This window comes from Eublepharis macularius, chromosome 1 (genome assembly GCF_028583425.1).
Source record: "Eublepharis macularius isolate TG4126 chromosome 1, MPM_Emac_v1.0, whole genome shotgun sequence".
Classification (NCBI taxonomy): domain Eukaryota; kingdom Metazoa; phylum Chordata; class Lepidosauria; order Squamata; family Eublepharidae; genus Eublepharis; species Eublepharis macularius.
Window position 1 is genome coordinate 148,239,587 of NC_072790.1, and position 13,913 is coordinate 148,253,499.

Sequence of the window (13,913 nt, forward strand, 5' to 3'; positions counted from 1 at the left end):
TTTCTCTCTTCTACTCTCCACATCAAGACTCTATAGGATTTTCACATTCTACAGGACTGGTTATATACTCTCACCCCCCACACACTTTTTGTTTATCATTTAGGAGCAAAGTTCAGCATTTTTACTCTCTTTCTCTCTCTCTGCCGGTGTGGTTGGATTCCTTTGTGCCTCTCGCCACTCCCGTTCCATTAGTATCTCAATTAAGATTTTTAATGTTATTGTCTTCTGCCTGCTTTTTTCTGGGAATCTCCCCACTTTGATAGGCCCAGATCTGAGACCTTGAAATACATAGGAAGGATGCCATAATTTGCTCAGTTACACATGTCAGTGCTTGTTACACTAAGAAGGGAGATATTCCAATAGTTAAAGGCCAGACATACGTAGATTATTTGGGTAACAAATATGCTAGTTGGCTAATTTTGTAAAATAAAAAAGTTGGGCAACCAATGCATTCCATGAACATAAACTTCAGACACTAGCACAGGATCTTGCTGAAATTTTCTTCTTATGGACCCTGATCCAAACAGAATGAGTTCTGCTGCAGCAAGTTATTTCCCCCTAGTTGCAAAACTTGTCATTGCTACAAATTATGACGTTTTATGTTATGCTGTATTTTTCTTTTTAGTCTGAGGCCAAAAACACATCTGTCTGTTTCTGATAAGACAGCTTTAATGTATCTTGTGAGCTTTTTTCCTCGCAAACATTTCAAGATACAGAGAAAAGAAGTATTAAATGATGCTTTCAATTCCATGAAGAAATTCATAGCATTAACCCAGTTTACAGCCTGCTCATGGAAGACAGCATGGTATAGACCGGTCTCATCTGATCTCAGAAGCTAAGCAGGGTCACTACTTGGATGGGGACCACCAGGGAAGATTGTGCAGAGGGAGGCACTAGCAAACCACCTCTGTTTCTCACTTGCCTTGAAAGCCCCTTTCTGGGGTTGAGTCAGGTCAGTGCGACTTGACAGCACATACATATGTGTGTACATACATACGGCCTGCTGTCCAAAATAGCTTTACTAGCATGCATCTATGCTCACATTTTGCTTAAGATCCACCCCCTTCTGGCACTCATACGCACACTCTGTTAGCCAGGAAAAGCTCCCCATGTCCTTAGATTGAAAAGGAGTTGCACTTGTACATAAGAACATAAGAACATAAGCAAAGCCATGTTGGATCAGGCCAGTGGCCCATCCAGTCCAACATTCTGTCACACACAGTGGCTAGAAATCCAGTGCCATCTAAAGGACTGTCAGTGAGGCCAGGACACCAGAAGCCCTCCCACTGCCTTCCTTCCAGCACCAAGACAACAGAGCACCACCTCCCCACAAAGAGAATACCATCTATCTCCTGTGGCTAATAGCCACTGATGGACCTCTGCTCCATATATTTGTCCAGTCCCCTCTTGAAGCTGGCAATGCTTGTAGCTGCCACCACCTCCTGTGGCAACGAATTCCATGTGTTTATCACCCTTTGTGTGAAGTAGTATTTTCTTCTATCTGTTCTAACCCGACTGCTCAATAATTTCATAGAGTGCCCACGAGTTCTTGTATTGTGACAAAGGGAGAAAAACACATCTTCTCTACCTTCTCTAACCCGTGCATTATCTTGTAAACCTCTATCATGTCTCCCCTCAGTCGTCTTTTCTCCAGGCTAAAGAGCCCCAAGCGCCTCAATCTTTCCTCGTAGGGAAAGTGTTCCAACCCTTTAATCATTTTAGTTGCCCTTCTCTGTACTTTTTCCAGTGCTATGATATCTTTTTTAAGGTGTGGCGACCAGAACTGTACACAGTACTCCAAATGAGGCCTCACCATCGATTTATACAGAGGCATTATGATACCGGCTGATTTGTTTTCAATCCCTTTCCTAATAACCCCTAGCATAGCATTAGCTTTTTTTATGGCAGTCGCACACTGTGCTGACGTTTTTAGTGAGTTATCTATCATGACTCCAAGATCTCTCTCTTGGTCAGTCTCTGCCAGTTCAGACCCCATCAACTTGTATTTATATTTTGGATTTTTGGTTCCAATGTGCATTACTTTGCACTTGGCTACATTGAACCTCATTTGCCACATGGATGCCCACTCTTCTAGCTTCGACAGATCCCTTTGGAGTGCCTCACAATCCTCTCTGGCTTTCACCACCCTGAACAATTTCGTGTCATCTGCAAATTTAGCCACTTCACTGCTTAATCCCAATTCCAAATCATTAATAAACAAGTTAAAAAGCATTGGACCCAATACCGACCCCTGTGGCACCCCACTGCTCACCACCCTCCACTGTGAGAAGTGCCCGTTTATACTCACTCTCTGTTTCCTATTAATTAGCCAGTTTTCGATCCACAAGAGGACTTGGCCCTTTATCCCCCCCACTGCCTCCCTAGCTGGTTTCCTACTTCTAATATATTTAAAGAATTGTTTATTGTTTTTCTTTATGTTCTTTGCAATATGCTCCTCATATTCCCTTTTTGCCTGTCTGATCACAGACTTGCACTTTTTTTGCCACAGCTTATGCTCCTTTTTATCAACCTCACTCCGACTAGTTTTCCACTGCCTAAAAGAATCCTTTTTACCTTTTACAGCTTCTATTACATTGCTTGTTAACCATGCTGGCCTTTTCCTAAACCTATTTGTGCCTTTCCTAACCAGCGGTATATATTTAATTTGAGCTTCCAGGATTGTAGTTTTAAATAGTCTCCAAGATTCCCCAAGTGTTTTGACCTTTTTTACTTTCCCTTTCAGTTTCTTCTTCACGTACCCCCTCATCTCAGAAAAGTTACCCCTTTTGAAGTTAAACATGGCTGTGTTGGTCTTATTTGGCAATTTCCTATTTATACATATGTTGTACTCAATAACATTATGGTCACTGTTCCCAAGTGGTGCAATCACATTTACATCTCTCACCAGGTCTTCAGCATTACTGAGGACCAAATCCAGGATCACCTCTCCCCTAGTAGGTTCTGTAACCATCTGTTCCATAGCACAGTCATTGAGACAGTCTAGAAACTCACTTTCTCTCCCCCGATTCGAACACCCATTGGCCCAGTCAATGTGTGGGTAGTTAAAATCACCCATTACAACACAGTTTTTTTGTTTAGCAGCCATCTTTAATCCTGTCATCATTTTATAATCCTCCTCTATTTTCTGATCTGGAGGGCGATAACAAACTCCCACAGTTAAGTTTCCATTTGGGCCCGTAATTTCAACCCATAGCATTTCCAGAAGCGAATCTAATTCAGTTACCTTCTCAATCTTACTGGAATGTATACCTTCTCTGACATATAGAGCCACCCCACCACCAACCCTTCCCTCCCTATCCTTCCGATATAATTTATATCCAGGAATCACCGTGTCCCACTGATTTTCCTCATCCCACCAAGTTTCTGATATGCCCACAATGTCTATGGATTCGCCCAACACTAAACATTCCAGCTCCCCAATTTTACCTCGGACACTTCTAGCATTTGTATATAAACACCTGTAACTTCCCCGGTACACTTTGCCTCGAGACGTAGTTAGGTCATCTGCACTGTTTGTCTCCATCTGAGTTGACAACTCTAATCTATCTCCCTGTAGAAGTGTTATACCTAGCCCTTCATCTCTCTGAGATGAACCATCCTGAACCAGAGACACTTTATCTCTTGTCGGCTTTCCCCTAGCATTTAGTTTAAAAACTGCTCTGCCACCTTTTTGATTTTAAGTGCCAGCAGCCGGGTTCCTTCTCGGGACAAGTGGAGACCGTCTCTCTTGTACAGCTCCCGCTTGTCCCAAAAAGAATCCCAGTGCCTAACAAACTTGAACCCTTCCTCCCTACACCATCGTCTCATCCACGCATTGAGACTCCTGATCTGCGTTTGTCTCTCTGGCCCTGCGCGTGGAACAGGTAGCACTTCTGAGAAGGCTACCTTGGAGGTCCTGGCCTTGAGTCTCCTGCCTAACAGCCTAAATTTTTGTTCCAAGACCTCACGACTGCATTTCCCAACATCGTTGGTTCCAACATGGACCACGACCACTGACTCCTCCCCAGCACTATCTACCAGCCTATCTATAACACGCGTAATGTCCGCTACCTTCGCACCAGGCAGGCAAGTCACCATACGGTCAGAACGCGGTTGTGCCACCCAGCTATCTACTTGTCTAAGGATCGAATCACCAACTACCAAGAGCCTCCCTCCCACCCCACCCAGGGATGGTTCCTTGATGCGAAAGGAAACCTGCTCACCAACTGAAGAAGAGGTCCCTTCTGAGGGCATGTTCCCCTTATCCTCAGTACGGTGCCCTGATTCCACAAGATCCTCATTCTCCTTGACAACAAGAATGCTGCCATTTTTAGAGTGGGACACATCTATCCTGTCCCTGAGAATCTTGTCCTCGTGCCTATCTAACTGTCTCCGCTTCTCCAGGTCAGCCACCTTGGCCTCAAGGGTACGTACTCGTTCCCTGAGAACCAGGAGCTCCTTGCAGTGAGCACACATCCAGGACTTCTGACCAGAAGGCAGATAGTCATACATGTGACACTCAGTGCAATACACTGGAAAGCCCCCAACCCCCTGCTGGCATTCTGACTTCATTATTCTGTTTTAGGAATAACACACTAAGAGGAAAGAAAACGGCTATGATCCCCCGGCTAAGAGCCACAGGCCAAGAGCCCTTTAGCTCTCGCCCTTCGGCTCGCGCCAAGGGCTCGCGCCCCTGCCCAGCAGTTGCCTTTTCAATGCAAAAGGTCACTTCCTGCTAAGCACAGGAGGTGAGCACAAAGGGGGTGTGTGGCTTGTACTCCAGCAACCCCCAGCAGCCTTACAAACACACTCACCCTCAAACACAATCAAGCCCAAACACACTCAGCCTCAAAACTACACTCAAATCAACACAAAACTACACACAAAAAGCCCCAAAGCTAGAGAGGACCACCCTTAGCTTCTCAGCTTAACCCACCACAGCCAAGAAAGGCAAAAAGCCCTTACCTCCTCTAGCAGCTGCAGACCATGTGCAGATCCTCTCATTGCCATCTCATACAGCCATTGTCTACAGTAACTCCATGCTATTAATTGGTCTGTTCTCAGCAAATAACCCATACTAATGAAACTCTGTGGCACCATAAACAAACATTTTCTAGAAGGAACTTCTAGTGTCACAGGATTTTGTTGGCTTTGTTACAAGGGATTAGCACGATTACATTTGGGGAAGGGGATGACAAGAAAGGTCTGATTCAGACCTTTCCCCTGCTTCTGATGTATTTCAATACATGGTTAACACAGTAGCTCATGATGTTCCTGGATCATTTTTCACTCTTCCAAATTATATTACGTATTCAGAGAAGCTGCAGCAACTGCTCTTCATCTTGAAAAGTCATTCCTACCCAACAGCATTTAGAACCATAGAATCATAGGGTTGGAAGGGACCTCTAGGATCATCTTGTTCAACTCCCTGCACAATGCAGGAAATTCACAAATACCTCTTTGGCTTTTTTTCTAACATATTACTTCTTATATTTGTTTGTTCACTTGTATTTTCTGACTCCTCTGGGGATCTTATACAATACTTTCTAGAGCAGATTAAATATTACATTTTTAAATAATCATGAAAAGTGCAGGGTTTGATCCAACTAAGCATTTGTATGGATAGAAGAATTTTCATATGCGGAGTGAGGTATTCTCATCACCCACTGTCCCCCCAGGAGCAGTACTGGGGGCATGTGGGGTTGTAGTGGGGAAAAAGAGGAAAGAAAGCTGTACTCCGTAAATAGAAAAAAAATGTCTATAAAAATGCTCAGTTGGACCCAAGCTATGATCTGTTTTCTTCACTGCAATTTAACAACCAGAAATTGTTTTTTAACAACCAGAAATGTTAACAACCAGAAATTAGCATAGGGGCTATTCTTTAAATAAAGGCTTTGTATCCTCATGTACATTTACCATAATAAAGCTGTATGTAGCATAATGCAAAAAAGCACTGGAGCATATAATCTAAACCATTCATATTTCTACACCACTGTGTGATAAGCCAGCAAAAACAAAAAAGCCCATGGGCAATATTACTGCTGCAATAGTAGCTGCCTTCCCTGATCTGCCATGAAATTTCATCTGATTAAGTGAAGGACTCTCTTCCATGAATTTTCTCACCAGCTTCGAAGCAGAGAATGAATACTATATTAGTGATATCAGATACAAAACTAGAAGAAACATTGATCATTTAATAGTATTAATGAAGGACAAAGGAAACTAGTTAGAAAGAAAATGAAAGTACTCCAAGTTCTACTATCTTGACAATTTTCTCAAATATGTCTGAGGACCACAACCACTAGGTCTGTAACTGCCTGCTTTTCTCCCAGCAGCCAAGACTGCAACTGGCACATGGTAAGTTCATATGGAGGCTAACCATGGGTTTACATCAAGTCTCATCTGTATTTCTAGGCAAGATATAGAAAATTCTGAAGCAGTACCAGCCTCTATTTTAGTTCCGCCCCCCCTTAGGGAATGTAGAGAAAGAGAGTATGGAGCAGGGATTCTGTTTAGCTTTGCCTTCCTGCAAATATGCTCTAGCTGTCTTCCTACTCTTCATAAACATTGTGAACTAAAAATGAGAAACCATCCTCCCCCAAATTATCTGATTTAGGAGACATGATATTCTGAGGGTTGTTGAGCTGAATATCACTTAAAGAGAGGGGAGAAATTGGGGGTGGAATTGGCCTATCCAAGCTCCAAAGAGCTTTAAATTGAGTAACATTTGGCAGTCAGAAATTCTCCATTCATCTCCACTATCTGATTCCTCATGGGTCTCCAATTTATTCACCCTTAATGCTATGCTGTGAGATCCTATTGAGTCTATTGCGAGCATGGTGAAAGTAAGCACTTCCTTTGTTTAAGAGCCAGACCCACTTTCCAACCTTCAAGATTTTGTATTTTAATGACCATATTTTCTCACTGTTGCTACTAGAGATGGGTACAAACAGAAAAAAAAGAACATGATGTCCATTGCCTTCCACAAAAGGGGACTCACGAACAACCATGAACATGGCCCTGTTCACGAACATGTTCATGGGTGTCTGTTCGAGGGGGCCAGCAGGCTATCCTCTAGCCATCATCCAAGTCAAGATCCCTACTGCACCACTCCCAGAAACCTGACCTGAGCAGGCACCAGGAAAGGTACCAATAATAAATAATAGCTTGGCCCCACAGCCTGGCAGCAGCCCTGGAACTCAAAGGGGTAGATCCCTATCCCACCACACACAAAGAAAATTCAAGCTCCAATGCACTCTCTATATCAAAATGCCAACAGCAACTCTCTCCCTCTCCACTGTCTGCAAACTAAGCCAGAGCTGGGAGCCCCCCTCCCCCATGCTCTTTGCTCCCTTGTAACAAATTTGGAGCTTCACACTTGAAAGGAGGACCTGCCTATCAAGCTAAATTGGGCTTAGATTGGGGTTTCCAGGGCAACAGCAGGAGTTCAGACAGAGTTCAGACAATTCCTGCCTAAGTTGCCAAGGAAATTGATTGCAGGTGCCAGACTGTCTGGCTTGATGAACAGCAATGAACAGCAAGGAAGGCTTGCAATGACCACCTGTTTGTTTAGAATGGGGCCTCAAGGACAGCTTGTTTGCGAACAGCAAATTGGGCTGTTCGTGGCTTTTTTTGGTTCATAATGTTGTTTGTGCCCATCTCTAGTTGCTATCACAAAACTTAATCCTAAATTCTTCATGCCTTCTTAAAATTTTATTAACGTTATGACAAATTTATTGTAGTATATGAGTAAATATAGGTTAACCATGTTAATCATCACCACAGCAAAAATTAACATCTAATCCTGACCTACCTTTCCCCCAGTTTCTCACAACTTCATTATTGCTTTAAAAAGTTCTGTTTAGTTGCATATTGAAAATTGGAGCCAGTCTAGAAAGCAACTGGGTAAGTAATGAATTCATCTATACAACCTCTGAAGGGTATAAAGTTAACATTCAAACAAGCAATGACAAGAATTTCATGCACACTCATTTTTATGTCATACAGGAAAATATATTCTGATGTGAAATGCTAAGTTTGTACTTCTTGTGAAGAATAGGGAGATACACCACAATAAAACCATTGCTGAAAATGCTAGGCACCACAATGAGATTTGTAGGCCCCATGGCAATCCTCATTTTATACTGTGCTTACTGTTAGCACACTTCAAAAATCAGATATTATGTTTTATTTATTTTAGTCCCTTTTTATTCCACACATAATCCTAGTTGCTCAGGAAGGCATGCACGGTTCTCCTTTTTATCCATACAACACTATCAGGTAAGTTATCTGGAGAGAAAATGACTGATGCAAGGCATCCCAGTAAGTGGGAGTTTCAAAACTATGTCTCCAAGACCCAGTCTGTCTCTCTAACCACTATATCACACTGGCTAGCTTGTGTGCTGCAGTTATTAGAGGGCTGAGCTAAGACCAGTCACTCTCTGCCAGTCTCCTCCCTCACAGGCTTGTTCTGAGAATACAATGGAGCAGGAGAGAACAGTGAACGCCACCCTGAGTTCTGTGAAGGAAAGGTAGGAAGGACATATATTAGACAGACAAATCTCCCGCCTTGTGCTGACAGAATTTTTCTAAAACTGTAACATGAAAAATTCTTCAGCCTTACCACATCCCCTTGCCTTATACTGAAAAAAACAAGTCCAGCTGTCAGGTCCTACCAGTATTATATTACTCCCAAATATAACAACTGACAGACTTATAATTTGTGCTGCATCATAGACTGGAAATGGCATTTAATTATGCAATTAAATAATGTATGGTAATGGCCATGTGGCAAAATGAATTTTTGACCATATCTGGACCATCTGCTTTTCTGAGCCGCTAAGTGCTTACCTCGAAATTCTAGCCCCCTGAGCTGGAATGTGACAAGACCATTTCCAATTTCAATCAAGTGAACAAAGGCATTCAGATAATCTGATGTCAAAATAAAACAGTCTCCAGAACTGTAGTTTCCCCAGCGTCCAAGAATTAAATCTCCACAAAGAGACTCCTGCAGAGATCTTGTCAGGTGCTCATAAAAAATGGAGTTCAGGTTGTTATCATCATTACCTAAAATCAGAACAACAGTCTGTAAAAGGAATGAACAAACCAACAACTAGAAGGCTCTAAAAAGAATTCAGTTTTCTTACTGCTTACTCAACTGGATGCTCCCTTTGGAGATTAGGGCCATTTCCATACTCTGTTAAAGAGATGGCCTACTCGCTGAACTTTGGCGGGTTTTTTCCCCACTCACTCCATATTTCTCCGATTTCAAAATGGAAGCAGGCAGTTTTGTCTTCCGTTTTTTCAGCATTTTTTAGCCAGCACAAAAGTGTGGGAATTTCCGTTCTCAGAAAAGACGCCGAAAAAATGGAAGCCAAACTGCCTGCTTCCGCTTTGAAATTGGAGACGTATGGAGTGAGTGAAAAAAACCTGCCAGAGTTTAGTGAGTAGGCCATCTCTTTAACAACGTGTGGAAATGGCCTCAGATTATCCTCCTGGGAGCACACATCATCATTTAGTAGATTCTGCCCAACTCACTTAATCACAATTATCCATGACCACACATAGTTTCACTGTGAGATATTTTTAAAATTCTAAGTTGCCCACTGAAAGGTTTGAAGGCACAGGATACATCTACTGTGGAGGTTTCCCAGTGTGTTGTTATAAATCAGATCTGTGCAGGTTCTAATGAAAAATTTGTGCAGTTCTGTAGGTAGCTGTGTCAGTCTGCAATAGAACAGCAGGATTTTCTTCCAGTGGCGCTGTAATGATTTTAAGTAAATGTGTGCATGTGTCTTTAAATGCTTGGTGTGATATAGGTGAAGAGTGGGGGTGAAAGAGAGGGATGAGTGAGTGATATGACTGGTTGATGACTGAGAGTGTGGGCAGGGTGAATGCAGTTTTAGACTGAGAGCCAAACTACAAGTGATGCCTTACACAGGTTGGACACTTGTCAACTTCCCTCAAGTTTTGATGGGAAATGTAGGCGCCCTGGTTTTACAGCTTGGCTCTCCATTACAGCTGCAAGACCAGGATGCCTACATTTCCCATCAAAACTTGAGGGAAGCCGACTAGTGTCCAACCTGTGTAAGACGTCACTTGTAGTTTGGCTCTGAGAGTGGAGAAAGAACATTCAGTCAGGGAAAGAAAGGCAAGCTGTGTACTGCCTGAGCATGTTTAAGTATTACTGAGAGAAATATAACCTATGTGGAAACCTGATCTGAGTATGTTTGTGAAAGAACATTCAGTCAGGGAAAAGCAGGCAAACTGTGTGAGAAACCTTAGAAGAGATCTGTGTGAATGAGTTTAAGTGAAGTAACTTGAAGAATTGAGAACTGCTCTTATGAAACCGATACGCTTCTTGAAAAAATAAAAGTTTACTTTGTTTTTGTTATATCCCAGAGCATCTGTCATTGCTATATCCCATTCCTATCCTCAGGGCCACATAGAACCACGAAGGAGCCTAATGCTTGGGCACGTTACTAAAGGGAAAATTTAAATAAAATATCTTGGAATATAATATTCCTGGTGGCAGCAATCTACCCAGAGGGTGTAAGGGAAAGATTAACGGCAAAATCTACCTAAGAGAAAGAAGGGGTCATAACAGGCACGTTCGTAGTGTAAGCTTTCAAGAGTCAGAGCTCCCTTGATTATCTGAAGAAGGGAGCTCTGACTCTTAAAAGCTTATACTCAGAAAATCTTGTTGGTCTCTAAAGTGCTACTGGATGAAAATCCTGTTGTGCAGTTCTGAGTCAGTAGTCAAAGAAGGAAAGAGGATATAACAAAGTCAGTGCAACACATAGCTTTTTTGTTTGTTTTTTGTTTGGTTGTTCTGGGATTTAGTATAACCTTCACTAGTGTCTTCACTATCATGCTGGACTTCCATTGACTTCATCCTCAGAGATGGCTCTAGATATTCACTGATGTTTTTTCCTGGGCTTACACCAACTTTTAAATACTAGCATCTCTATTAATATATTATTATTAAGGAAGTAAATTTTAAACATGGAGCGGGTAATCTCTTGATCATGGCCCACATCTAATGCACTTGTATTCCTACGCAATGCTCAGATCACCAATAAGTTTTTCTTTTTCTCGGAATACAAAAATGATCAAACAATTTACAATATGCACAGGTGATCTTGAGGACCAGCTCTGCTATTGAATTTGATTGGGCTGGAGAGTCATAGCTGAAAAATCTTTGTGATATGCTAATGGTATTCACATGTATGTGAAGTTGCCTTATACTGAATCTGACCATTGGTCCATTGAGGTCAATATTGTCTGCTCAGATTGGCAGTTGCTCTCCAGGGTCTCTAAACAACCCAGTGAGCTTCTTGACTGAGTTGGAATGTGAGTCCAGGTCCAGCTCTACATCTATTACACTGCATTGGCTCTTTAGATCAGTCCTTTGAGAGCAACAAGGTTCTATTCTCAAGCCTAACCATTCAAAGTGTGAATGTGTGCTCAAGGAAAATTAAAATAAGGACCTAAGTATGATCAATGAAATTAAGCAAGATCTTTCACATATATCAAAACAGTGTCATGTGGTATAACTGTTGATGCCGGTTAGCCTGAATTCTCTTGTCTAATTAACAAACTCTGGCTTGGTCAGTGCTTTTACTTTCTCTTATGCCTTAGTGTTCTCTTACAGATTCTATTTGCAAGTGATCTGAGATCCTTGAAATATAGATGTGGAAAACTTTCAGTAGAGATTCCTTCAGAATAGTTTAGTGAGGCTCATCAATGAATCAGAAACCTGACTGTAAGGTAATACTTAGCTGCATGGTTGCTCTTAAAATAGGTTTCTGCAATACAACATGATTAAAGACTAACTATGGCATTTGTGGGTACACTAATCCACAATGGACAGTAATGCTAGAATTCTAAAACCACTGTTGGCTACTGATCCCTTTGCTGATAATGGTTCACGCACAAAACCCCAGCACTGATTACTAGCTACTTCATATTGGCAATACCAGTATTGTTAATACAGCGGTGAAGAAGTAGCAGGAAAAGGCCTGTAGCTTGGACATCTATGCTAGATCTTCAGGCCATCCCACCGAAATGAAAATAACCTGAAACAAAAGAACCCCACAGAGTTCCTGTACTTTTAATAATTGTGTAGAAGAGCTTTGTCATAACTTTTCATGTTGCCAAAGTTCCTTCTATATTAGTAAATATACAGGGATATTTGCATTTGGTCACCCTTTTCATAACCTAGCATGAAAAGTGACCTGTAGCTGGCTGGTGATGGTTCTATTTACTGCAGAACTAATACAACCGAAGGAAGAAATAATCCCCGCCCTGCTCAGTGAACATCATCAATATAGGATATTTCTGCTCTAAGCTGACACATCAAAGTGATACAATACAAAATGTTTGAAATTCAATGGGATGATTTGCTGCTTGACAGCTCTTTTATAAATTCTACAGCATTCATGTAGAACATTCCCTCACAAACAAAAAGCATTTTAACATAGAAAGATGCTCTTCAAGCTTTTTTGTGGATTGAATTATTATAAAATATCTTCAGTTTTTTTAATAATAAACATTCATATATTCCATACCTGTATCCTTTTCAATTTGAAGTGCCAGTCTTGTGTTTGAATGATCCACTCGTTTTGTGCTGGAAATAAATAGATATATACAGATCATCTCCGTACCAAAGCAGTGCTCTGGGTTTACCTGGGCACAGAGAATATTGTCAGGTATTGTCTCTTTCTTACACAATCAAAATCCTTTGAAAGGAACCCACTTGTGTGCGCTGGCTGCTTCATGTAATTAGCCACATTAAATATTTGATCCCATTCAACCTACCCTTTGCCTACTGGACACCTGTAATCACATATTTAAAACCACCTTGTTCCATGGATACTAGTTTGAAATAACTTGATTGCCTCCCCATTTGAAGTCAACACAAAATGGTTCAGATTCTGTTCAAGGTAAAATAATGGTTTGGATCAGTTTTGGTTTTGCTTCAGGTTCATTTTGACTAACTTAATATTTTTGTAAAACAATTACAAAGATCAAAAATGACATGCTACTAAATATTTACTAATTTACTTCATTTATACCCAAATGGGGATCCAAGGTGGCTTACATCATTCTCCTCTCCTCCTCACACCAATTCTGAGAGTTTAGGGTAAGGTTGAGAGTGTGTGATGGCCCAAGCACATCCAGCAAGCTTCCATAGCAGAGTGGAAAATCCAATCTGGTTTTGCCAGATCCTAGTCTGACAGTCTAAACTACTATACCATGGAGCTGGGATCCCATTCCCCCGGTGGGGACAGGGTATCCCCCACTCCCAGCCTCTGCCCCACGCCACCACTTACCTGGCTGGCATGGGGAAAGGTGTGGGGAATGAGTCCCAGAGGCAAGGAACCTCTTGGCAAGTGAACAGCAGGCATGCACCTAGCGGTAGGCATGCTTCTAGGCTTTGGAGGGACCCCTAACGGGCTGAATTGACCTTACATAAAGCACAGGAACCAGCCCACTGGTGGTACAATGATGTCACTTCCTGGAAGTGATATAATTGCATCTGAGCCCGGAGTGGGTGCCCATGGGATTTAGGCTCCAGGCAAGTGCCACATCCACATACACCCTCCTGCCAGGAGGATATAGGGACTTGGCAATCCTGACATGCTGGTTGTCTCTACATCTATGACAGAAATACACATTTTGGGATCTCTTGTTTCTGTTATCAAAATGAACACAATACATTACAAAATTTTAAGATGGCAAATTTGGAACATGGTAGTTCATAAGTCTAGCTGGATATGGTTTTAAAATTTATAAGGCCATTTCACATGTTATCTAGAGTATATCAAAGTCTGTCATAGAATCACATCCAGACTTTGCTCCCTGATAAGGAATACAAGTGTTTGCAAATGTCTTTTCACATTTCTTGAAAT

General features: G+C 41.8%; 1 protein-coding gene across 1 annotated transcript in view; it reads right to left on the reverse strand.

Annotated features, from left to right (window-relative positions):
* The window catches only part of PCNX2 (pecanex 2), a 328,170-nt gene that overhangs the window by 61,823 nt on the left and 252,434 nt on the right, over positions 1 to 13,913 (reverse strand). Inside the window, exons 24-25 of the mRNA XM_054980165.1 lie at positions 12,570 to 12,628; positions 8,851 to 9,066 (exon numbers count right to left, since the gene is read on the reverse strand). Of these exons, the coding sequence (XP_054836140.1) occupies positions 8,851 to 9,066; positions 12,570 to 12,628 (275 nt within the window). The remainder of the gene's footprint in view (positions 1 to 8,850; positions 9,067 to 12,569; positions 12,629 to 13,913) is intronic.